This window comes from Suricata suricatta, chromosome 12 (genome assembly GCF_006229205.1).
Source record: "Suricata suricatta isolate VVHF042 chromosome 12, meerkat_22Aug2017_6uvM2_HiC, whole genome shotgun sequence".
Taxonomy (NCBI): domain Eukaryota; kingdom Metazoa; phylum Chordata; class Mammalia; order Carnivora; family Herpestidae; genus Suricata; species Suricata suricatta.
Window position 1 is genome coordinate 80,208,232 of NC_043711.1, and position 27,886 is coordinate 80,236,117.

The window sequence follows — 27,886 nt, forward strand, 5'->3', positions numbered from 1 at the left end:
TTTCACTTAACAGTATATAAAATGCTGTGTTGTGACAGGTATCAATTATCCATTAGATACTGAATCAATTTTTCTTAAGCACTACTAACTGCTTGCTTTTCTTGAAGCTAGATCATTCTGAAAATTTCCTGTTAGACCTATGAGTGCAAACATATGGTTTCTGTCCTTCTCTGCCTGACTTATTTCACTTAGCATGACATTCTTAAGGTCCATCCACTTTCCTACAAACGGCCATATGTCATTCCCTCTCATTGCCATGTAGTTCTCCATTGTGTATATATACCACATCTTCTTGATTGGATCAACTTTTCAAACTGAAAATCTTTGTCAATCATTGAGTTTTTCTAGAGGCAAAAGGAGATAATTCTGGACTAATCCTGAGTTGGTTTCAGCCTGCCTTAAACTCTAGTGAAGGCAGATTGGTCTTAGGGAGGGTATTGAAGCTGCAAAAGATATTTTGGGAAAAGACTTTGCACAATGACTCATGGAATCAGAGTGATCTTAACTCTGATTTTTCCATTCTGAACATCCAAGTGACAAAGAGGGACTTGGGAATTATCTCCCAGGAGGGTAGTTTGGGGAAAACCAGAAGTAGAGGGAATCAAGGTACTATGATCTCTCCAAGGAACCCAGGATGTTGGGGAAGCTGGGTCTGTACTCTGTGTTTTATAGACCTGGAGAGGGTTGAGCCACCATGTCATCTAAGTGCAGGGTTTTACACCATCCTGAACATTAGCCTGCAGGTTAGCAATATACATTGATCCTTCAATGTTCAAAGTCCTGCTCTAGGGCATCATTTGGGTCATGCACCTGTAACAGTGCTTGGCACATGCTCTGGCATTCAACACATCGCTGTTGGGTGAAGAATGAATAGAGCGGGGCAAAAACAGGCAATTAACGGTCCATTCCTTGGCAGGCACCTAGATTTGGTGACAAGGAGGAACCAGTGTTTGTGAGACTGAAAAATACCAGAGATGAAAACATCACAAGCACAGAAATAAAGACCAATTCGAGCTGGTTGAAGGAAGGGAGATAACTACTCTTATCTCGTACATGTCAAGACCAGCATTAGGCATTCCACATGCACAGATTTATTTAATCTTCCCAAGAATGCCTTTACATCTCAGTAGTTCATTCTAACCATTATTACTAGAATACTAACATCCTTAGTCTAATAGTCTCTATTCTTTTTCATGTATTTATTCATCTTTTTGTTCACTTTTGATAGATGGATGGGTCAAAAGGTGTAGTTATAGAATTGGCAGATGCAGGCGATCTTGCAAAGAGAATGAGAAGAAGAAAGAAAAATGTGGGCTAAAAAAAAATTTGCTGCATCCCTAATGGGAAGCGTATATCCTTAAACCCTTATGAGAAACCACAGATGACATGTCGAGTTTAAGGCAGGAACAATTAAACATCCACCTAAAACTCCTCCTGTAAGACTTTAAACAGCCAGACTAATGAGTCAGTAAATGACCTACATGGTCCTTAGCTCCTTAAACACTGCTGCGTCTTCACATGATCCATTAAAGAAAATATGCTCAATCCAGCTGTCTTTCTGTCTTGGCTTTCTAGTCCTCTGCAGCCTGATATTTCTAGGTTGTCTCAGGGTATGACTGATATTACTGGTTCTCACTGTAGACAATTTTATAGGATCTAGATCCAGAATTCCTAAGCCTCTGACTAGGCACTGCTAGGTCCCTCAACGAGGAAGTTTTCCAGGCTAATGCAGGGCTCACTCCCTTACCCCAATTCCCTAATAACACTTTGGCTTTCCAAAGACTGGAATGTCCTCTGACCAGGAAGCAATGATTTCCACCCTACCCAAATGGAAGAGGAAAATCGTAAAACAAAACAAAACAAACACAAACACACACACACAACACCAACCCCCCCCACCCCCCCGCCAATCCTCAACATTTCCTGAAAACTTACTTATGGGGTGCAAGGCCTTTTCTTAAACATGTTACATACATAATCTCCTCCTGTCCTAACAGCTCCATGAGGTAACAACTTAGTATTTTGTCCCTTTGCCAGAAGAAGAAACCAAGTCACAGAGAGTTTAAGCAACTTGCCCCAATTACCGTTGGCTGTTAAGCTAATAGTTCAGTCGCAGGATTTTGAACCTACGATGCCCAAGTTCAGACATTGTGCTTCCTCCAAGTGGAAAATCATTCCTGCAGTGAGAAAACCTCCCTTTCGTCATCCACCCAGAACCAACCTCTTGGTGGTAGAAGGGAAGGACTTGTGAGCCTCCTTGTGGATGAAATGTATAACAAATTCAGCCCTAAATTGCATATCCAGGCACAAATAGAAATGATCCCAAGTTGCAGTAAGGAAGGAGTCCCACTTAGGAGACAGTCTTAGTTCAGAGGCCAATGCCGGGTCTAAAGATGAAAATTATTGCTTTCCTTGGTTGACGTAATTATCTGGAGAACACAGTCCGCAGCAACCCTCACCATCATGGCAGCGTCTAACCATTCAAAGCGTTTCTCAAAGGACTGTCACATCATTTTCCTCATTTCCCTCCAACTGCAATACCACAATATAACATTCATATCCCAAACCTTTGAAGATGTCCTTAGGATAGCTGGAGAGTGGGTCTGAGCCTGGATCTCCACCTCCTTAGGCACAGCAATGCCAGTTAATATTTAAACTTCAACCCAGACCACGCCAATGGCCACAAAAGAGCCTTGGAAGCCACCTGTTCTTGTACAAGTTTTTCTGTATTTTTGGCTAGAGAAATTATGCCTACAAATGGACTCAGGTGTCTTAGAGAGTTGTGTACACATGCCTCCAGACCATAGTTCCAAAGAAGTGGAAAGGGTGCAGAGGAAATTCAGATGCACTAATAGGATGTGACTATATCACCTTATTACTCTGAGCCTCATTTTGCCCATTCCCAAAATGGAAGTGTTGAATGAGGTAATAGACTCTATAAGCCTTTCAACTCCTAAAACCTTCTTTGTTCTTTAAATTTTGGTGAAAAATCCATTCTCTACCTATGACTTCAGATGCCACTTTAGATAGCAAAGGCATGGAGGATGAAGAGCCTGAGAAATAGGAAATTGGTTTCAACCTAAGTATTCAAATCATAATCCTAAATATATATCTTAGTTATCTTCTTGTTCCTCACTGCCCCCCACACAGCATGTTGGCTACAAAGAACTTCTGAGTCTGTCTCCATAGCACCTGTTTTCCATCCCTGCCTCTGCTATTCTAATTCAGCCATCATCTTTTCTTGCCCAATGTTATTGGCCATCTGTGTCCCCTCAAATTCATATAGTCAAGTCTTAATCCCCAATATCTCAGAACATGACTATCTAAATTTAAATTTTTTAGAAATGTTTATTTATTTTTGAGACAGAGACAGAACATGAGCAGGGGAGGCGCAGAGAGGGAGACACAGAATTGGAAGCAGGCTCCAGGCTCTGAGCTGTCAGCACAGAGCCCAATGTGGGGCTCGAACCCACGAATCGTGAGATCATGACCGGAGCTGAAGTCGGACGCTTAACCAACTGAGCCACCCAGTCTCCCCGTTAGGGTCTAAATTTAAAGAAGCAATTAAATAAAAATGAAATCATTATGCTGAACCCTAATCCAATATGACTGGCATTCTTATAAGAAGAGATGAGGACACAGAAGAGGAACCTGTGAAGACACAGAAGACAGTCATCTGCAAGTCACGGAACAAGGCCTCAGAAGAAATCAACTCTACCAACACCTTGACCTTGGACTTTCAGCCTCCAGAATTGTGAGAAAATAAATTTCTGTTATTTAAGCCACTCCGCCTGTGATGCTTTGTGGCGGAGCCCTGGACGATGAATGCACACACATAAAGCTTATTCCACTGGGCTTTTTTTTGTCTCCCATCACCCCTTTGACTCACTCCCTTGTTTCCATATAGTTGCTAGTGGATCATTTCTAAAACCCAAATCTGAAATTTTTATTTTTCCTTTCAAACCTTCAAAAGCTGTATGATGATTACAGAAATCAATTCTAAACTTCCTTTATGATAATTCTGTTCACCTCAGTACCCGCCCGTTCCATTCCCGCCGTGGATCTCACGAGCAACTTGTGTTCTTTGAAATTAATCTGTTTCTCACCCTTTTTTTAAAAAAAAAGTTTATTTATTTATATTGAGAGAGAGAGAAGCCAAGCAAGCTTCTTGCTGTCAGTGCAGGGCCTGATGCGGGGCTCAATCCCACGAACCCTTAAGTCATAACCTGAGCTAAAATCAAGAGTCGGATACTCAGCCCACTGAGCCACCCAGATGCCACTCGCGCCCTTTTTAAAAATAGGCTTCCCCCTTTGCTGGGAAGTTTCTTGCAAAACAGACTTGCTTTCTCTGTAAGTAACACCTAAACAGTACTTCTACCTGCCCCAAGCCATGCATATTCATTCCTTCTTTCCTCACCACTAGAGGGATGCTTTTATTTATTTACCTTAAATTTTTTTTACAAATAAAACTTGCTTATATTTAAGGCATAGAATGTGGTGATTTGATATATGTACACATAAGTTAATTTAACATGTTTATCACCTCAAATAGTTATTTTTTAAGATAAGAACATTTAAGATCTATTATCTTAGCAAATTTCAACAATAAAGCTCTCTTAGCAAATTTTATGTATAAAATAAAGTATTATAATAACAGTCACCATGTTTATTAGATCACCAAAATTAAATCATCTCACAACTGAAAGTTTGTACCTTTTGACCAACATCTCTCTATTTCATGCCCACCTCCCCCTCCTCCAAACCCTGGCAAACCCCTTTCTGCTCTTTTCTGTGAGTTCAACTAATTTAGATTTACCATATTAGTGAGATCATGCAGGATATGTTTTCTGTGTCTGGTTTGTTTCACTTAGTATAATGTCCTCCAGATTTATCCAAGTTTCCAAAATGGCAGGATTTCCTTCTTTTTAACACTAGATAATATTGTATCTTGTACTTATATATGTACATGTGATATTTAGATGCCAAATTTTCTTTCTCCATTCAGCCATTGGCAAACACTTAAGTTGTTTCCATATCTTGGCTACTGTGAATAATTCTGCAATGATCAAGGGACTTCAGATATCTCTTCAAGACACTGTTTTCATTTCCTTCAGATGCATACCCAGAAGTAGAATTGCTGGATCATAAAATAGCTTCATTTTTAGGGAACTTCCGTACTGTTCTTCATGATTGTTATATCAATTCACATTCCACCAGCGGTGTACCAAGATCCCCTTCTTTACATCTTGTGAACATGTGTTCTCTGTCTTGTCTTTGGTGTAATTGCCATCCTAACAGATTGAGTGAATATTTCATTGTGGTTTTGATTTACATTTCCCTGATGATAGTGATATTGAGTGCCTCTTCATATAACTATGGACCATTTGTATGTCTTCTTTGGGAAAATGTCAACTCAGGTCCTATGCCCACCATTTAAGTGGATTATTTGGATTTTTTGCTACTGAGCTGTATGAGCTCTTTATATTTTTGGATATTAACTCCTTATTAGATGTGTAGTTTTCAACTACTTCTTCCCTTTCTGGAGGCTGCCTTTTCATTCTGTTGATGATTTCCTTTGCTGTGCTGAAACATTTTAGTTTGATGTATTCTACTTACATTTACTTTTATTGCCTATACTTTTGGAGTCAAATCCAAAAAATCAGGGTTGCCTGGGTGGCTCAGTCAGCTAAGTGTCTGAATTCAGCTCAGGTCGTGATCTCACCGTTAGTGAGTTTGAGCCCCACATTGGACTCTGTGCTGACAGTTCAGAATCTGGAACCTGCTTGGGATTCTCTGTCTCCCTTTCTCTGCCCCTCCCCTGCTCATTGTCTGGTCTGTCTCTCTCTCAAAAATAAATAAACATTAAAAAATTTATTTTAATCCAAAAAATCATTTCCAATGTCATGAAGCTTTTCCCTATGTTTTTTCATCAGAGCTTTATGGTTTTAGGTCTTCTGTTTAAGCCATTAATCAGTTTTGAGTTGATGTTTTTGGTATGGTATAAGTGTCCAATTTTATTATGCTGTATGTAGATAACCAGTTTTCCAAATAACATTATTGAAGAGACTAGCCTTTTCCCACTGTGTTTTCTTTGTGCCTTTTTCAAAGATTGGTTGGCCATATGTATATGGGTTTATTTCTGTGCTATTCTATAGGTCTAATGTGTCTGTTTTTATGCCAGTAACATACTGTTTTGATTACTATTGCTTTGTGGTACATTTGAAATCAGGAAATGTGATGCTTCCAACTTTGTTCTTTGTCAAGATGGCTTTGGCTTGTTGGAGACTTTTGTGGTTCCATATGAATTTTAGGATTATTTTCTCTATTTCTATGAAAAACACCATTGGAATTTTAACAAGGATTACATTTAATCTGTAGATTTCTTTGGGTAGTATGGACACTTTAACAATATTAATTCTTCCAGTCCATGAACACGGGGTATTTATTTTCTGTTTATTTGTGTCTTCTTCAATTTCTTTCATCAGTGTTTTATAGATTTCAGTGTACAGGTCTTTCACTTCTTTGGATAGATTTATTCCTAAGTGTTTTATTATTTTTGATGATTTTGTAAATGGGATTTATTGATAAATCGCTTTTTGGGGATATTTATATCCATCAGGGGGCATGTACGGATGTTTCCTACAGGGTGTCTTGTGTAGGGAGGACTGCTCCTGAACCATAGCTGAGAGGGGTTGGAGTAAGGCTCATGGGCCTATTACCTGAGGCAAAGGCATGTGTGACTCTTCCCAGGTTTTTGACATGTTGCTTGTAACAAGATCAAGGCCAGATGGGGCTACAGCTGAGTCTACAGGAAGACAGGTTATTTCTGGCTCTGTAGCCAGGACCATGGTTGGTTAGTCTACCATCTGGTTGCTGGCCTGCCTTCTCAAAATGGCCTTCTTCAGATTTGGGCTTTACAAATTCTTAAGATAAGGTGATTAGGAAAGCTCTTTCCAAATGGGTAACATCTGTACTGGACACAGAAAGATCCAGCATGCAAATACCTAGAAAGAGAATTATGAGCCAAATAGGACTACCAGGTAATCCCACCATGAGTCCTCCACGAGGTGGGAATAAGTTTATTGATATTTGGTTCTCCCCAGACACCAGAATAACTTGTCTGATAACTAGGCAGTATTCCTTGGATACAGATTGTCAATAAATAAGGTGGTTGTTGGTTTAAGAGCAAGCTAAAGTTTGGAAATATCTAGCCATGTTTTAAAAAATTTTTTTTAATGTTTTATTTATTTTTGATACAGAGAGAGACAGAGCATGAGAGGGGGAGGGGCAGTGAGAAAGACACAGAATTGGAAGCAGGCTCCAGGCTCTGAGCTGTCAGTACAGAGCCCGACACAGGGCTCGAACCCATGAACGTGAGATCATGACCTGAGCCAAAGTCAGAAGCTTAACTGACTGAGCCACCCAAGCACCCCAATCTGGCCATGTTTGATGACCCAGATGTGGATATGCACATATATTATTTAATCATTTTTATTGAAGATGAAGAAAGAAGGGGCTTATAATTTGGTCAAGGAATTATGAGTACAACAGTAATTTTAATATTGGTCCTTTTGGCCAGTCTATAAGAACCCACATTATAGCCCTATACAGATAGAACCTGAGGGAGCAACCTCATCCCAGGTGAGAAAGTATGACTCAAAGGGTAAGAAAAAAGCTTTGTTTCCATATTTGTGTTCCCATCATGCTTTCTCCAAAAAAGGTAACCATGATCCTGATTTCTACTCATTTCTTTTGCTTTTAAAATGCTTTTAAGAACTGAAATCATTCAGAAAACTCTCCTTTGTGTTTGGCTTATTTTGCTCAATGGAACACTTGTAGATTCTTCCATGTTATTACATACCACAATAGTTTGTTATTCTCTTTGCTGTGTAGCATCCCATTATATGAACATTCCAGAAGTCATTTATTCATCCTAATTTTGATTTGTTTGTTTCCATTACTTGATTAGTAGAAATTGCACTGCTATAAACATCCTTGGAACATGTCTTACAGTAAAATATGTCCCTGTTGTTTGTTGTTGAGTATATATCTAGGAATGGTGGATCATAAGGCATGTAATTCATCATCTTTAGTAGATACTGTCAGTTTTCCGATTTGGCTGAGCCAATTATAACCCCCCTCCCCAACGGGAGGTCTCGTTGGTACACACCTCTGCCAACACTTGCTATTGTGTGTCTTTTCAATTTAACCACCTTATGACTGTATTGAAGTATCACATTATGGCTATAATTTGCATTTTCCTGATGCACAAATTAACTTGAACCCATTTTCATATGTTTATTAATGGCTTGGCTACTTTCTTTTGTGCAATATCTGCTCAAGCCTTTTCCTATTTTTCTCCTGGGTTGTCTCCCTTTTCCTATTGGTTTGTAGGGGTTCTTTTTATATCCCAGATATGAGTTCTTTGTCAGATTATGTATTATAATATCTACTCTAAGTCAATGGCTTGCCTTTTCTTTCCTCCATATTATTATGGTTCTGCATTTAACTCTGCAGATATTAAAATGCTCCCCAAAACATTATTATAATTAGTTTTTAAAATGTTCATTTTACCCAAATTATGTTTCATTCCTTCATGTATTTCCATGCTTCTAACTGGGATTGTTTTCACTCTGGCCAAATAACTCCATTTAGCTTATCTTTTAGAGCTTGTCTACTGGTGACAAATTTTCTTCATTTTTATTTGTATCAATATATATTTGTTTTTCTCTTCTTTTCCAAAGGACAATTTTGCTGTACATAGAACTCTAGTTTGTCAGGGGAGCATTTCAAAAAGGGCATTCCAATGTCTTTTGGCTTCTTTATTTTCTGTAGAAAAGTCAACCCACAATTTTATTGTTAGTCTTTTAAGGGCAATGTGTCTTGTATCTCCTTGTATTAGTTCAGGCTACCATAACAGAATACCACAGATTAGGTGGCTTAACCAACAGAAATTAATTTTCTCACAGTTCTGACTGAGAGCTAGTTTGCTACGGTGTTATCTGCTTCCAAAGTTGGTCTCTTGTCTGTCCCCTCCTTCAACCTCGGCAACCATTCTGTACTCATTTAGGAAGTATGAACTCACTGCCATTGAATATATCATATAATGTATAGTTGTCCAATAGATGCAGTATGTGACATGTCTAGATAGAGCATGCAGTAAGAATTAAGAATCTTTTCTTTGGGGAAAAAAAATGTTGCATACTATTCTGCCACTTTCTTGGACAATGTATCAAAACCTGAGCTTCAGAATCCTTTTCAATGAAGTGTGTCTTATGTAATACCACCCTTCTCATAATATTGCAAGAACAAGTATACAACACACCTAAGGTCATGCTACACTCACTAAACGTAACATATTATACATAACTTTATTGTACTTGAAAATAAAAGACATAGGTTCTGTCGCAGAGCCTATCACAAATGCAGAACAATCCTCCAATTTTCTTCATTTTTGCATGTTCCAGCTTTTCCCCTAAAGCTTCTCTTCTCTTTTCTCCTGCTACCAATTTTCCAGGTCTCTATAAATAATGCCTTAAAAGCAATGTTTGTATTTCTCTAAAGTTTTTTCTTTACACTGGAACTATGATGATAGTTGAGTTTGCCCCTTTATTCATATTAAAATCAGGCTAACAATTCCTGACATACTGATGAAAATGGTAGTAGATAACAATGAAATACTAATATACTTGATTAATTTCATATATTTAATTATAAACACAAATGACAATCTCAATCATCTCAGATGAAAATAATGTCTGATGACTGAATACTGAAGTTATCAACTTCTGGCTAAATGTGGGATTCATAAATGCATAAACATATTCTTTCTAATGTCTGCACTGGGTTTGGGACTTCCAGAAGAGCTGAATGAGGAGCTCAGCAAATCCTCTCCTCAAAACTGAATGATAATCAAAAACACCTTTCAATATGGAAGTGAAAGGCAGAAAAAGAAGATAGAATGATGTAATATGACAAGACCCAGTGTTGGTAGCTCTGAAGATGGAAAAAGGAACCCATGAGCCAAGGAATGTAGGAAGCCTCTAGAAACTAGAAAGGGCAAGGAAACAGTATTCCTCTCAGTAGGGAATTCATCCCTACCACCACTTTGATTTCACCCTTATGAAACTCATTTTGGACTCTAAAATACAGGTCTGGAAAATAATAAATTCTGTTGCTTTAAGTCACTAAGTTTGTTGTAATTTCTAGCACTCCTAGAAAACTAATACAGTAGCTGAGATATTGGACTTAGCAGAGAAAGAGTTAAGTGCAATTCAAATAAATATGTTCAAAGAACTAAAAGAAGCCACTTAAATCATTAATATAAAACATAATGATGACAACAACAACAAAAAAATATAATGACAATAGCTCACCAAATTGGGAATACAAATGAAGTGATAGAATTTTTTAAAAGAATCAAAATGGAAATTCAAATAGAAAATTTTGGGTGGAAATACACAATAACTGAAATTAAATTACACCATACGGGCTTAACAAGATTTAATCTGGAAGGTAAAATAATCAGTGAAGTCTAAGATAGTTCAATAAAAATTACTCAGTCTGAAGAGCAGAGAGAAAAAAGAATGAGAAAAGTGAATAGTACCTTGGGGGATCTGTGGGATGCCATGAATATTATCAATATATGTGTAATGGGAGCTGCAGAGGAAGAGAGGAGAAAGAGGAAGGAAAAATATTTGAAGTAATAATAATGGTCACAAACATTAAAGTTTATTAAAACAATGAGAACAACATTAATGTTCATATTAAACAAGTTCAGTAATCTCCAAGTAGGATAAATTCACACCTAAATAAGTCATTAGCATCATAATTAAACTGTTGAAAGGAAAAAACAAAGAGAAAATTTTGAAAGCAGGGAAAGAAAAACCACTCAGTACCTACATGGGAACCACAAGATTAACAGCTGAATTTTGAGAGAGAGAGAGGGAGAGAGAGCGAGAGAGAGAGAAAGCATAAGCAGGGAGAGGGGCAGAGAGAAAGGAGAGAGAATCCAAGCAGGCTTGGTGCTAATGCAGGACTCAATTTCACAAACCACGAGACCATGACCTGAGCCAAAATCAAGAGTCAGATGCTCAACCGACTGAGCCACCCAGGCGTCCATCAGCTACATTGTCATCAGAAATAATGAAGGCCAGAAGGCAGTAGGATGACATATTCAGTATGCTGGGGGGAAAAAACCTGTCAACCAAATTTCTACATTGGGCAAAACTATTCTTCACAACCAATAAACAGATAAATCAATATTAATAGAACACAAGAGACAACATAAAGTTGGAAAAGAATAAAGAGGAATTACACCTATAACTTCGAACATGCATAGGCATAATGACAGACCTGTAGATTAATAGAACAAGATTGGCAGTCCAGGAACAAACACTGACGTTTGTGGTCGATTGATTTTTATCAAAGACAAAAGGAAAGACAAGCAGAAAAGCGTGGTCATTTCAACTAATGGAGTTGGTATAATTGGCTATCCATATGCAAAGAAATGAATTTGGATCACCGTTTCACCCCATACTAAAAAGTAAGCACAAAACACCTCATAGACCTAAAGACAAACATTTTTGTACTTTAAAAGACATCATCCAGAAGATGAAAACACAAGCCACAGACTGGGGTAAATATTTTCCAATTATATTTCTGATAAAGGACTTTATCCAGAATAAGAAAAGAACACATAACTCAATAGTAAGTGAATTTCCCTTTAAATATAGGAAAATATTTAAAAAGACATTTCACCAAAGAAGACGAAAGAATGGCAAATAGGTCCATAAAAAGATATTCCAATGTCATTGTTCATTTGGAAAATTAAAGTCACAAAATGTGCACAATAAGTGACTATATTTGAAAAGAGAAATATTAACAAATATTAGTGAGGCTATGCGAAACAGGAATCTTTATATGTTCTGTTGGGAATATAAAATGTGTGCAGCTGCTAGAGATATTTGCACACCCATGTTCATAGCAGCATTATTCCCAGTCGCAAAAAAAGTGGGTGCAACCCAAGTGTCCATTGAAAGACAAATGGTTAAGTAAAATGTCGTATATACATACCATGGAATATTATTCAACCTTAAAAAAGAAGGACATTCTGCTGTATGCTACAACATGGATGAATCTTAAAACCATAGAGATAGAAGTGTAAATGGAAGTTGCCAGGAGCTGAGGGGAGGGAGAATGAGGAAGTTCTGAGTTTGTCTCACAGATGAAAAGAGCTAAGAGCTATGGGGGGGCTCCTGGGTGGCTCAGTTGGTTGGGCGTCCAGCTTCAGGTCAGGTCATGATCTCACAGTTTGTGGGTTCAAGCTCCACATCGGACTCTGTGCTGACAGCTCAGAGCCTGGAACCTGCTTCCGATTCTATGTCTCCCTCTCTCTCTACCCTTCTCCCACTCCTGCTTTGTCTCTCTCTCTCTCTCTCTCAAGATTACCTAAATAAGACAGGTGGTGGTGATGGTGGAGGGCACTTGAGGGGAAGAGCACTGGGTGTTGTATGGAAAACAATTTGACAATAAAATATTATGGAAAAAAAATTAAAAAAAAAGAAAATAAAAGAGCTATGGGAATGGATGGTGGTGATGCCTACATCATGATGTGAATGTATTTCATATTACTGAACTGTACACTGAAAAATGGTAGATTTTGTTGTGTGTGTTTTAACACAATTTTAAAAATCTTTAATATAAAAAGTAAGCAAAAAAAATAAATCACATTATTATCTCAAGAGATCCCCAAAAGCATTTAACAAAATTTATATCATTTCTGATTAAAGCTCTCAACAAACTAGGAGTAAAATTATCTCAACATAATAAAAGTCATAAGCGAAAAGCCCACAGTTAACATCGTATTCACGCTGAAAAACCAAAAGCTTTATCTCTAAGAGCAAGAACAAAGCAAGGATGCCAAATCTCAACATTTCAACATATTTCTGGAATCCCAACTACACAAATTAGGCAAGAAAAGGAAATAAAACGCATTTAAGTCAAGACAGACTTCAAACTGTAAAACTCCTGAAAGAAAACATGGTGGGAAACTTCATGGCATTGGTCTTAGCAATTATTCCTTGGATTTGACACCAAAACCACAGAAGCAAAAATAAAAAAGTGGAAGCACATCATGGTATGTCATGAAAGATTTTAGAAGCCCGACTGTGAGGTCACTGATCCCCACATTCCTCCAATCCGAATTAAACGTATTGCTACACCTAACTGCTAGTGACTGGGATATTGTCTCCTAGGTACCCGGAAGACCAAATGGGATTGGTGAGGGATAGTATGTGTCATGGGCACATTCTATCGTGTCACTTTGACCCGGATCAAGATCTCGGGAGGCTCCAACCACATCTCATAACCAGCTACCTGTAATTCAAAGAAGAATATTTATCTAAAGTGAAGTGCAAGGAAGTACAACAAAGTCCTAATAATGTCCATCATGAATTTTTATACTGTTTTCAATGTCAAAAGATGACATACTTCCTCTAAGAAACAATATATTTTCATTTTTTTCATTCTTGTTGCCCCTGCTCATGCCCAAAGTACAGATTCATAATGCCTGTTGGGTATTCCAGCACTGTTTTCTCCATTGTCCTTTTTCTCTGTCCACAAATGTTAGGGGGCGCACTTGACAGGACAACAAATAGCTAGGATTAGCATCTTCCTGTTCCCTGATGGAAATGTGTAGCCAGGATCAGGATCTCAAATCCTTATTTTCTAATAAGTAGTTGCAAGGTCAATGTATCAGTTAACTTCTCCTGAATAAAAAAGCACCATAAAACCTAGAGGCTTGAATAAATTATTCTGTTTAGCTCACAGTTCTGTGCATTGATGTGGCAGTTCTTCTGGTCTGGACATGCTTGACTGATCTCTGCAGGGCTGTAGCATGTATTTGTGCTCAGCTGGTGACTGGCGGGTTGGATGATCTAGGGTAACGTGACTCATATATCTGACATTTGATTGGATGTCATCTAGGGCACCTTAGTTCTCCACTACATATCTTTTCAACTTCTAGCTGGTTGGTTTGAATTCATCTATTGAGCAAACTTACAGGGTCACAAGTGCAGCAGTAGGTTGAGATCAATACATGAGAATTCTTTAAGCCTATGTTTGTATTATTTGTGCTAACCCCCATGGGCCTGAGTAAGTCACCTGCCCAAGCCCACAGTCAAGTGATGACAAAAAGGCTCTAACTCTTAACGAGAGAATCTGCAACATCCCATTGCAAGGGCATCAGTGCAGAGAGGGGAAGGATTTATAGTCTTTTTACAGTCTTCAATAGTGACAGAATTTCTTTTATAGATCTTCTTCACCTTAATAAGTACACTAATTTTTTTTCAAATGCAAGTTAGTTAATATACAGTGTAGTCTTGGGTTCATGAGTAGAACCTAGTGACTCATCTCTTACATATGACACCTAGTGCTCATCCTGAAAAGTGCCCTTCTTATTGCCCATCCCCCATTTAACCTGCCCCCTACCACTAGCAACCCTCAGTTTGTTCTCTGTGTTTAAGAATTTCTTAGGGTTTTCCTCCCTCTCTGTTTTTGCCTTATTTTTCCTTCCCTTCCCCAATATTCATCGAGTTTCTCAAATTCCACACGTGAGTGAAATAAAATGTTATGTCTTTCTCTGACTGACTTATTTCACTCAGCATAATACCTTCTAGTTCCATTCACATTGTTGCAAATGGCAAGATTTTGTTTTTCATTGCTGAGTAGTATTCCACCGTGTGTGTGTGTGTGTGTGTGTGTGTGTGTGTGTGTGTGTGTGTGTGTGTATACACCTTCTTTATCGATTTGTCAGATGATGGCCATTTGGGCTCCTTCCATAAACTGGCCGCTTTGAATCAGCACCTTTGTATCCTTTGTAGCAATCTGAGTAGTGCCATTGCTGGGTCATAAGGTAGTTCTTTTTGAATCTTTTGAGAAACCTCCATATTGTTTTCCAGAGTGGCTGCACCAGTTTGCACTCTTACCAGCAGTGCAAAAGGGTTCCCTTTTCTCCACATCCTCGCCAACATCTGTTGTTTCCTGAGTTGTTAATTTTGGCCATTCTGACCGGTGTGAGGTGGTATCTCATTGTGGTTTTGATTTGTGTTTCCCTGATGATGAGTGATGTTGAGCATCTTTTCATGTGTCTGTTAGCCATCTGGATATCATCTTTGGAAAATATAAATACACTATTTTTATTAATAACTCATTTGGGGCCTCAATTTCTGAGTGATAAATAAATCTTTGATATTGAGATCTCATGGTTTGTTACTTTCCATATCCTGGCTTAACTGAAAAGATGCAGGACAAAGCCTCCCTCTCCTGGACCGAATGTTGACTAATTTGTATACTGAGAAGTTTCAGGGAAAAAAATCATGTCCTTAAAGAATAGGGCCATAAGAACTGGAACTCAGCATGGAGTGAATACCCTTGCAGAGAAGTCTCTTAGGTCTCTTTCTAAAATAATCATTTTGATCGAATCATATCATGTCTACAGAAAAGTGCAAAAATCCTAAGTATATAGTCTGATGAATTATCATAAAATGAACAAGTCCATGTAACATTACCTCAGTCAAGAAATAGAACTTTATCAACATTATAGAAGCTCATCTTATTTTTTCACAAAAGTTATCACTATCTTGATTTCTTTAAAAATATTTTTTTAATGTTTATTTACCTTTGAGAGAGACAGAGTGAGAGAAGGGGAGGAGCCGAGAGAGAGGGAGACACAGAATCCAAGGCAGGCTCCATGCTGAGATGTCAGCATAGGGCCTGATGCGGGGCTTGAACTCACGAACCGTGAGATCATGACCTGAGCCAAAGTCAGACGCTCAGCTGACTGAGCCACCCAGATGCCCTCACTATCTTGATTTTTAATGCATATTAGTTTTTCTTATTTTTAGTAAACTATATAAAAGGGAATTTCTTTTATAATACCATTGTGTTTTTAAGATTAATTTGTTACTATGTTTAGAAATAGTCTATTTTCTTGGCAATATAGTATATTTATTCTTTTGTTGACATGCTTTAGAGTTAAGATAATGCTTCTGTGAACATTGACATGCCTTTTGGTGAAAATCTGTTTCTGTTATGTATATGCTTAAGTGGATATGGTGAAGCATATGGAATTCATATGTTCAATTTTTCTTTTATACACCTACTAGCAGTATATGAGGGCCCCAGTGCCTCCATATTCTCACCAACATATGAAATTGCCATGTGTTGGCAATGAGAAAGAATGAAATATGGCCATTTGTAGGAAAGTGGATGGACCTTGAGGGTGTTAGCTTAGCAAAATAAGTCAGGTGGAGAAGGACAGATACCATATGTTTGCACTCATAGGTCTAACAGGAGAACAGGAGAAACTTAATGGAGGACCAGGGGCAGGGGAAGAGAGAAAGAGAGTTGGGGAGAGAGAGGGATGCAAAACTTGAGAGACTATTGAATACTTAAAACGAACTGAGGGCTGAAGGGGGAGGGGGGGAAGAGGTAGAGGTGGTGGAGGAGGGCACTTGTGGGGAAGACCACTGGGTATTGTATGGAAACCAATTTGACAATAAACTATTAAAAAAAAAAAAAGAAAGCCAAATGGAACTATACACTGTAGGTTTGGCCTGACTTTGGTTGGTATCAAAGAATATATTTGCTTTTGTATTTGAAATTTGAAGTAAACATTAAAATTTTTGATGTGTCACTTAAAGCACTTAAAAAAAAAAGTCGTCATGTGTTAAGCCACTTTGGCGTATGCTGAGTAACATCTCACTGAGGTTTTCCTTGGCTTTTCCTTGATGGCTAATGCATATTGACACCCTGTCTTATGTTTAGTGACCATTTAGATAACAAATTTCATGACATGCCTGCTTATTCTCTATGTGGTAAGCAAGCAAGGTAAAATAGGATCTCATTCCTGTGTACCCTCTACATCTACTTAGCATGATACCAGAATTTTATTTGCTTTCTTGATTGGAGCCTTTTTATCAAAGTCTGTAGCTCCCACCTAACTTCGCTCCTCTGATCATGAATCTTCATAGAATAAAAGACAGACACGGGAGGCTGTAATGCAATTTTATAGTGAAAATATTTGACAGGAACTCCCAGAAGGGGAAGTTGTTGAGAGTCTTCAGTAAAGAGGCATACTTGTGGTGATTAATTTTGACCAGACAACTTCATTCGCTATTACTTGGGTAAGGATGGTTGAATCTGAGTTAATGCAGCACCTTCTGTTGTTAAGACAGAAGTGAACTTCAGTTTCATCTTTTCTGCATCGACCTCTGCATACTCCATAGCCTTGGTGACATTTAGATGTTGCTGCTATCTTCGATGTTTTGAATGCCTTTTTCATGCTTCCTGGGAAAGATATGGCTACGGTCAGTCTCTATGAAACCATGATAACAGAAGACATAGAATGTGAAGTGCACAGGAGCTGGGATCAAAACCTTCTAGATTCAAATCTGGGCTCTGTTATTTACCAGATCTTGGGCTTTGGACAACTAACTTCAGCTCTCTGGTCCTTCATTCCCATCTGAACAACGGAAATAAAAATAATAAAGACTACTTCTTAAGGTTGTTGTGATCATGAAATGAGTTAATGCATGTAAAGTCTCTCAAATAGTGTCTGGCACTTACTAAGAGGTACCTACACATCAGCCTTTGTTGTAGTTATTGTTGTGGTTGCTACTATTGCTATTATTATTAAAGGTATTTCCTTGAGAGTTTAAGACTACAAGCTTTGCCTTTGTCAGCGCTTGTGGAGCAAGTTCCCATTTGCCTGGACAGATAGGTGCTTCTGATGCTTAATTCCTTGGACATAGCCAGGGTCTACTCTCAGGCAGGACACATGCATCATGGTGCACATGCATCAGTGCCTCCATGCTTTAAAGTAATAAATATGCATTACAGGTGAGGCCCTCTTTGCATTGCCCACCTTCCCAGAAGCAGGTGCTGAGTATCAATGTGCCCATTGGCATGGATGCATGTGTACAACTCAATTTATTCACAGATCCACTATCACATACAAACTGAACATGGACACAGCCATAAGTGTGTGTCCACAGCCATGTATCAATGCACATGCCAACAAACTAGTTACTCAGATATATATACATGTGTATACAATCCCTCCATCTGAAAATACTTCAGTGGCACAGTTCCCTACATACAGCTAGTATTCTGGAAGCATTACTCGTTAGAAGCAGTTGGGTTTCTAAAAAGAAAAAAAAGGCCCTTGGAAAGAACTGTTGCTGCTGAGGTCCCCAGATTGAAAAATGAGAGAGCCAAGGTCTCTGAGTCTAAGTGACTCAGAACCCTGGAGGGACACCAGGAAGACAACAGACGAGGAAATTCCAGGCCCCCACTTTCCCCACAGAAACAACAGGTAAGCCTCATGTGGACGAAAGTAGCTTTGTGGGAACTCTTGAAACCAGTTAAGAAGTTGCATCAACAGGGGCACCTGGGGGTCTCAGTCAGTTAAGCATTTGACCTTAGTTTCAGCTCAGGTTATGATCTCACAGTTCATGAGTTTGAGTCCAACATCGAGCTCTGTACTGGTAGCATAGATCCTACTTGAGATTCTTTTTTCTCCATCTTTCTCTGCCCCTTCCCTGTTCATGCCCTCTATTCCTCTCTCTCAAAAAAAAAAAAAAAAAAAAAACAAACATAAAAAAAGTTGCATCAACCAAGTGAACATCTAAACAAGAAGAAACCATATTGAGAATGATAGGAACATGTGTGGCATTTCTGTTCACTCTTGTTCCACCCACTCCTTGGTGCAAGATGGCATGGTCAGGAGGAAGCCACCCAATTCCCAGCTCCTCCCTCAGCATGGAAGGAAAAAAGTGGAATTTTCATACAATATTCAAGCTTGTGTGTGGGCTGCCTGAGGAACTCCTATCTGCCCTGCTTGACTCAGAACATTGATGGAAATGCTGGCATAGTTTGGCTATCAGGTGGGCGAGGGCTGAAAGCAGTGGAGAGCACCTTGGCTTGTGAGAGTTTCAGGGGACTATCATCCATGGGAGCCTCAGGACAAAAGATTATGGAAAGAGGAATACCACTGGACACTTAAGGCCTTGACAATAAACAGGTGGAAGTTTCTAAGAAAAATTAAGGCATTTAAAGCAGCATTGTATATGGAAAAATCAGGATTGAGGGAAGCACACCATAGGCCCAGGGAGGACATATTTCTGCAAAATGCCAGAGAGGACCTTAAGCTTTCACAAGAATAGTGACGTCTACCCGTGAATGGAACCAGTATGTAAAGACTGGGAGAAGGAGCTGTTTTTCCAAATGATCAGCTTTCAAAAAGAGATCACAAGGCATTCAAAGAACAGGGAAACATGGCTAACTCAAAGAAACAAAATAAATCTCCAGAATCTTACCTCAAAGAAGGAAGCACAGGCCTCGGACTTACTGGCAGACTTTAAAACAACAGTCTCAAATATACTCAAGGAGCTAAAGGAGAACACGGACAAACAGCTAAACAAAATCAGGAAAATGATACATGAACAAAAGCAAAATATCAACAAAGAGCAATTGTAAGAATAGATTTAAACAGAAAATCTGGAGCTGTGCCTAGAGGAAGGTAGGAAAGGTAGAGTCACACTATCACCCCTCACCCACGCTCAGACAACCCAGTTCAGAAAGAGACACTTTCACTGTGGGACAGGAAGTGTAACATAAGTGGCCGACTAGCACAAGTAAGGAAATAACAAACATCAGGTTGGAATAAATGGAATAGAGACCACAAAAGACAGTAGAAAAAATCAACAAAACTAAGCTGGTTTTTTGAAAAGATAAGCAAAAGAGAGAATCCTTAGCTAGATTAACTAAGAAAAAAAGAAAGAAGGATCAAATAAATAAAATAAAAAATTAAAGAGAGAAATTATAACTCACACAACTGAAATACAAAGAATCAAAATAAACAACTATGAACAATTATATGCCAACAAATTTGATAACCTACAAAAAATTGGATAAATACCTATAAACATCCAATTTACTAAGACTGAATCATGAAGAAATAAAAATTAGAACACACAAATAATAAGGAGATTGAATCTGTAATCAAAAACCTCCCAACAAAGGAAAGCTCAGGATGATTTCACCAGCTAATTCTACCAAACATTTAAAGAAAATTTAACACCAATACTTCTCAAACTCTTCCAAAAGACCGAAGAGGAGAGAGAATGCTCCCAAGTTCATTTTTATGAGACCAGCATTGTTCTGATACCAAAGATAGTTAAGGACATTGCAAGCAAAGAAAATTACAGATCAGTATCCCTGATGAATACAGATGCAAAAATTCTGAACAAAATACAAACCAAATTTAACAGCACAGTGAAAGGATCATAGACCATGATCAAATGGGATTTATCCTGGGATGCAAGGAAGCTTCAATGTATGCAAATCAATAAATGAAATCCATCACATTAATTAAATGAAGGATCAAAATCGTATGATTATCTAAATAGATGCAGAATGAGTATTTGGCAAAACTCAAAATACTTTCATGATAAAATCTCTTGAGACATTGGGTATAGAAAGAATATAATATATGTCACCATAATAAAGTCCACATATGACAGCCCCACAGCTAACATCATACTCAATAGTGAAAGTTTGAAAGCTTTCCTGCTAAGATTTGAACAAGAAAAGGGTGTACACTGCTCCTATTCATTATAGTACTAGATGTCCTAGCCACAGTGATTAGACACGAAAAAGAAGTCATCCAAATCAGAAAGAAAGAAGTAAATTCATCATAATTTGCAGATGATATGATCTTACATATAGAAACCCTTAAAGGTTCCACCAAAAAACTGTTACAACTAGTAAAGGATTCAATAAAGTTGCAGAATACAAAATCGACATACAAAAATCAGTTGTATTTTTATACGCTATTAACAAACCATCTGAGAAAGATATAAAGGGAGCAATTCCAATCACAATAGCATCAAAAACAATAAAATACTTGGGAATAAATTTAACCAGTGAAGTGAAAGATGGGTGCACTGAAAATTTTAAGACATTGGTTAAAGAAACTGAAGAAAACACAAATCAATGGGACAATATCCCACTTACAAATTGAAACAATTACTATCGTTAAAATGTTCATCCTATCCAAAGCCATCAATGCAATCATTCCAATGAGATTTTTCACAGAAATAGAAAAACAACCCTAACACTTGCATAGAAGCAGAAAAGACCTGAATAACCAGAGCAATCCTGAGAAGGAACAAAATGGGAGGCATCACATTCCTGATTTAAAATTTGATTATAAAAGCATAGTAACCAAACAGTATGGTGCTGTCCTAAAAATAGATACATAGACCAATGGAATAGAATCCAGATTGCAGAGATAAGCCATGCATGTAGGGTCAACTAATATTTGACAGGGGGGCTAGTAAGATTAAATGGAGAAAGGAGAGTGTCTTCAATAAATGGTTCAGGCAAAACTGGCTAACTGCATGTGAAAGAGTGTAACTGGATCCCGGGTTATACCCTTCACACAAATTAACCTAAATGTAGGACTTAAAACAGTAAATCGCCTTGAAGAAAACATAGGGGAGAAGTACCTTGACACTGGTTTTGGTAACAATTTTTTAGATGTGGCAACAACAGTGCAAGCAACAAAAGCAAAAATAAACAGGAGGCACTATATCAAACTAAGAAACTCTCGCCCTTAAAAAGAAACAATCAACAAGATAAAAAGGCAACCTACAGAATAGGAGGAAACATTTGCAAACTACCTGATCATGGCAACTGAGGGTTGCTGGAGGGGTTGTGGATGGAGGGATGGGCTAAATGGACAAGGGGCATTAAGGACATTTGTTGGGTTGAACATTGGCTGTTATATGTGGGGATGAATCACAGGACTCTACTCCTGAAATCATTATTGCAGAATATGCTAACTAACTTGGATGTAAATTTTTAAAAAATCAAATAACTTAATGGATGGAACTAGAGAGTATTATGCTAAGCAAAAATAGTCAGGGAAAGACAAATATCATATGACTTCACTCATATGAGGAATTTAAGATGCAAAACAGATGAACATAAGGAAAGGGAAGCAAAAATAATATAAAAACAAAGAGGGAGACAAAACATGAGACTCTTAAATACAGAGAAAAAACAGGGTTTCTGGAGGAGTTCTGGGTGCGGGCATGGGCTAAAGGGGCAAGGGGCATTAAGGAAGACACTTGTTGGGATGAGGACTGGATGTTTTATGTGGGGGATGGATCACTGGATTCCACTCCTGAAGTCATTATTGCACTCTATGCTAACTAACTTGGATGTAAATTAAGAAATAAATTTAAAAAATCATCATAAAAATAAAAATAAATAAATAAAAGAACTCAGGTCACTAGCAAAACTGCAAACAATCCAATTAGAAAATGGACAGGGGACCCAAATAGACATTCTTCCAAATAATACATACAAATGACCAACAGGTACTTGAAAAGATGCACAACATCATTAATCATCCAGGCAAATTCAAATCAAAATCACCTCACCCCTGATACAATGGTTATTATCAAAAGACAAGAGAGAGAAATTGTTAGCAATGCTATGGAGAAAAGGGACAACTTGTGCACTGTTGGTGGGAATCTAAACTTGTATAGCCACTATAGGAAATGGAATCATTTCCTCAAAAAAATTTAAAATGGAATTACCGTATTATCTAGCAATCCCACTTCTAAGTATATACCCAAAGGAAATGAAATCACTGTCTTGAAAACATATCTGCACCCGCATATTTATTGCAGCATTATTCACAATAGCCAAAACATGGAAACGACCTACGTAATGGATAAAGACATTGGGACAAATATGTATACACACACATACATAGACACACAAATACACACAATGGAATATTATTCATCCATAAAAAAGAAGGAAATCCTACCTTCGTGACAATATGGGTGGACATAGAGAGCATTATGATAAGGGATATAATTCAGACAGAGAATACAAATACTCTTTGTTCTCACTTATAAGTGGAATCTTAAAAGGCTTAAAAGAGTGGACTTATGGTTGTCAGAGGCTGGGGTGGAAGAAATGGGCAGATGTTGGTCAAAGTGCACAAACTTCTGGTTGTAAGATAAAGTTCTGGAGACTAATGTCTAACATGATGACTGTAATTAAGAATACTGTGTTATATAATTATAAACTGTTAGCAGAATAGATCTTAAATGTTATCCCATAAGAGGTAATTATGTGAGGAGATAGAGGTGTTAACTAACCTTTTTGTGGTGATCATTTTGCAATATACACATGTATCAAATCATCACATTGTACACCTAACCTTACATATGTCATTCTCAATAAAGCTGGGGGAAGAAAAGAATGGGAAATTCCTTTTAAAAAAGTGGATGAGGGGCATCTGGGTGTCTCTGTCAGTTAAATGACTGACTCTTGATCTCTACTCAGGTCATGATCTCACGGTTCATGGGATTGAGCCCTGTGTTGGGCTTTGTGTTGACAGCATGGAGCCTGCTTGGAGTTCTCTCTCCCCCTTTCTCTCTGCCCCTCTCCCATGTGCTCTTGCACACATGCTGTCTCTCTCAAAATAAATAAATAAACATTTAAAAAAAGAATGGATGAGATTGTGATACAGAAAAGGAAATAAAGATAAGAAGTGAATAGCATTTGGATCCTGGTGTATATACAAACTAGCACAGAATCTAGAGAAGGCACTCAATTGCTACATTAGCCACCTGTTGATCAAACAGAGGAAGGAGGTGAAAAATTGCACCCTTCATCCATACCCCAGCATCATGGTACCTCCCGTGTGCTCCCCACCATAATCCACACTCATCATATGACAAGCTCTCTCTCCTGCCACCATCCCATTTACAGGAGGGGATCTGCAGAGGACTTCCTGAGAGTGACACTCACATGTTTCTGGCTAACAACTCACCTGGAGTGTTTCCCTTTGAAACACCTTATAGGGAAGTTGCAACATCCTATCCCCCCTTATCTGCCATCACCAGAAAGGTGGGTAGAAGCATATATGCCATAAGTGAGTATCAAGAAGGACACATTCTCCTCATTCTCCAATGTAGAGTGACCCAAGGCAGCCCAGGAGCCTTCTGCCTGCAGTGGCACCTCAAGAAATCTCCCCAAGTTTTGTTAAAGTGCCTTTGCTCCTCTTTGCTCCAAACCAGCTTCTCTCACATCATATTGCCCTGAATGATTGTACATTTAAAAAAAAATTTTTAATGTTTATTTATTTTTGAGAGAGAGAGAGAGAGAGAGAGAGAGAGAGAGAGAAACAGAATGGGAGCAGGAGAGGAAGAGAGAGAGAGGAAGACACAGAATTTGAAGCAAGCTCCAGGCTCTGAGCTGTCAGCACAGAGCCTGAGCTGTCAGCACAGAGCCTGACATGGGGCTCGAACTCATGAGCCTGAGGTCATGATCTGAGCTGAAGTCGGACACTTAACCTACCGAGCCACCCAGGTGCCCCTGATTGTGCATTTTTTATACAAAAATAGAATTAATGTCACCCTTGAGTAGTTTTTAAAATTTTTATTTATTTTGAGAAAACAAGAGAGCAAGATAGAAAGAGTGCATGAGTGTGCCTGAGTGGGGGAGGGGCAGAGTCAGAGGAAGAGAGAGAGAATCCCAAGCAGACTCCATGCTGCCAGTGCAGAGCCCAGTTGGTGACTCAGTCTCATGGACTGTGAGATCATCACTTGACCTGAAATCAAGAATTGGACGCTGAACCCACTGAGCCACCTTGGCGCCCCTTAATACAACCTTTGAATGCCTTCCCTCTTCTGATCAGGAGATAGAAATCGGCTTTCAAATCCCAGCATGGCCTCTAACAATGATTTAATGCCTGAACTCTCTAAAACTAGTCTCTGTCTCAGAAATTGGATTAGGGGTGTCTGCATCAGATATCAAATGTATATAAAAAAGGAAGTTATAGGAACATGAATACACTGTAATCATCTTGGGGAAATTTTTAAAATCCTCACTCTAAATTGCCTCCTCCAGAGATTCATTCAACAAGGGCAGGGACCAAGGGAAGGAAGCCTTGTGAGAGTGGTCCCCCAATTATAATGAACCTCTACTTAATGTGAATTCCTCAACTTTTCCTAGTCCTGACCTTCCAACACTCACATTTAGATATTGCCCAGACCATTTACTCTCTATATACAATCTGTGTTTTAAGATCAATTTAACAAATCATAAATCAAGTAACAACTAACATCATCAACAACCAAAAACCTGCAATGTGCCCTTTTTAAGAAGAGCTCCATCCAGAGCATACATCTGCATATATGCACTTTGATTCTCTTAGGGGAAGAGATTGTTTAAAAATAGTTCCTTGTGCGCTGTTGGTGGGATGCAAATTGGTGCAGCCACTGTGAAAAACAGTATGGAGCCTCCTTAAAAAGTTAAAGATGACCCAGTTACCAGGTGACCCAGTAATTCCACTACTGGATATTTACCCAAAGAAAATGAAAACACTAATTCAAAAAGATACAGGCATCCCTATATTTATTGCAGCATTATTTATAATAGCCAAGATATGGAAGCAATGAAGTGTCCATCAATAGATGAATGGATAAAGAAGATGTGATACACACACACACACACACACACACACGATGGAATATTACTCAGTCATAAGAAAGAATGAGATCTTTCCATTTGCAACAAATGGATGGACCTAAAGGGTATAATTCTAAGTTCAATAAGTCAGTCAGAGAAAGACAAATACCATACAATTTCACTCATATGTAGAATTAAAGCAATAATCAAATGAACAAAGAAGGGAAAAAAGGAGACTATCAAACAAACAAAAATAGACTCTTAAATACAGAAAACAAACTGGTGGTTGTCAGAGGGGAGGTGGGGGATGAGTAAAATAGAGAAAACCTGAGGTAAATAGGTAAAACTGAGAAATGTATAGAATTGTTGAATCATATTGTACACATGAAACTAATATAACACTGTATGTTAATTATACTTAAAATTAAAAAAGATTATTGCTGGCAATGCATTCTTTAAGATGGATGTGTCCAATAATTATTAAGGTCCTTAAGGCAACAGAACTATTTAGATTCTTGAAGCATAAAATTTTACCTTTATTTAATTTGTAAACTCACTTGCAGTGACCATAACTGCTCCAATGTTTTATGGAGCTTGAGAACAAGTATGCTCCAAGGAAAGAGGTAAAATAGGTCAAGGAAGTGGGGGATAGGAAGAGGAAAATAGGAAGAAAGGGGTGGTAAAGAGGAAAGAGTGATAGAACAGGAAAGGTAGAAGGGGGAAGAAGGGAAAAGGCTAACCATGGTAACGGAGCTCAAACCCAAGAAAGAACCGACAACTGTTGTTGTCTATAGGGATAGTTAAAGATTCTCCTATGTTTTTGTTGTCTTTTGTTGTATTCTGGTATAGGTGTTTACTGTAAATGCCAAGATTTGAAGAGATCTGGAAACATTTGAGCCTCCTGATTTCATTTATCTTCACTGCCTTCTCTTATATTTAGGTCTATTATGGTCAATGAGAGTAACATTCAAGGAAGTCCTTGAAAAATGGGAAAAGGACATTGGATATTTAATCCAGAGACAACCGATTGCTATTTTAATAACAGCTCTGCTGTGATCAAATCAGATGTCTGATTCAAGTCCAACAAGCCTCTACTCTAGCCCAGTACAAACTCTATCCATTTCAACCTCACATTCAGTCTCCTTGAAACAAACACCTGACAAAATCTAATTCCATATCCCAAGCCTACCTCCATCTTATGCCAACCCAGTCCCTAATCCCAAGAAAAACACAACACTAATCAAGTCACCCAACACCAAAACCTAGCTTCAACCCAACAACCAGCCCACATGGTTGGGCTGAAACCATCTATTTCAATTCTCAGCTTCACTCAACTTAACTGCAAGATCAAGTTAATTACAAATATTCCCAGCCAGGCCTATCCTAAACCATCAGCCCAGCCTAATTTCATAAATTACTCACTTCCAGCGAATTACTATTTATTTTTCTATGATTACATCAAACAATAAGTCTCATCCTCTCTGTACAATTCACTTTCCGGTCTCCAAAGTAACCCCTTGATTGATCCTACAGATCCTCACCCTGGACTCAATTCATCACACACAAACCATGTCCCAAGATGTCATCCCAGTGGCATTGCTACCCTAACGTTGCTGTATATATAATACTCTCCACCACTGCTCTACCCAGGGGCACCAAACCCTTAAATGAGTTGTTACAATGCAAAGCCAGTAAGATTCCGGCATGATAAAAACTTGAGGTTAACATCTCTAAGCTGCCTTATGCCAAGTCACCAAAATTGCAAAACCACATGCAGAACCCCAGAACCTTTGAAAATAGCTTAAGTTACCTGAAGTCTTAAGATCCAGGGTCAGAAGGATGGCAATGATCATTAAATAGGTCTTCATTACCGACAGATTCAGAGAGAATGAAGAGCACACACAGGGGACTGAATAGATATCTTTTCAGCAGGGCAATGGCCCACTTTATTAGTTTCAGAAGTAGGCCAGGGTTGTGAGCAGTGAACTAAGAAGGATGGGACATGCCTGAGGTCAGCCAGGTGGAAAAATAACATATATTATATATCTCATCTCGGCACACTGTGTGAGTGTAGGAGAATGCCAGCTCCCACACAAAGGTGGGCCTTCCTTCCTAGTAAGACACAAAGTAAGATTAGAGCCAATTTGTACTTCACATAAAACAAACTGGAATGAGTCAATCAATCAGTCAGCTAAACAATGAAAATATCCAGTAATTATAAGAAAAAAAGAAACAAGAATATATTTCTTTATACTCTTACCAGGAGTATTTCACATTTATCAGTAGTACTTAATGTGTAACCAGCACTGTACTAGCCATTAAAATA

General features: G+C 38.4%; 1 protein-coding gene across 1 annotated transcript in view; it reads right to left on the reverse strand.

The window, feature by feature from the left end:
- The window catches only part of DEFB125 (defensin beta 125), a 51,199-nt gene extending 23,707 nt beyond the window's left edge, over nt 1-27,492 (reverse strand). Inside the window, exon 1 of the mRNA XM_029917524.1 lies at nt 27,371-27,492. Coding sequence (XP_029773384.1) covers nt 27,371-27,428 — 58 coding nt within the window. The 5' untranslated portion in view covers nt 27,429-27,492. The remainder of the gene's footprint in view (nt 1-27,370) is intronic.
- Nucleotides 27,493-27,886: the final 394 nt, after the last annotated feature.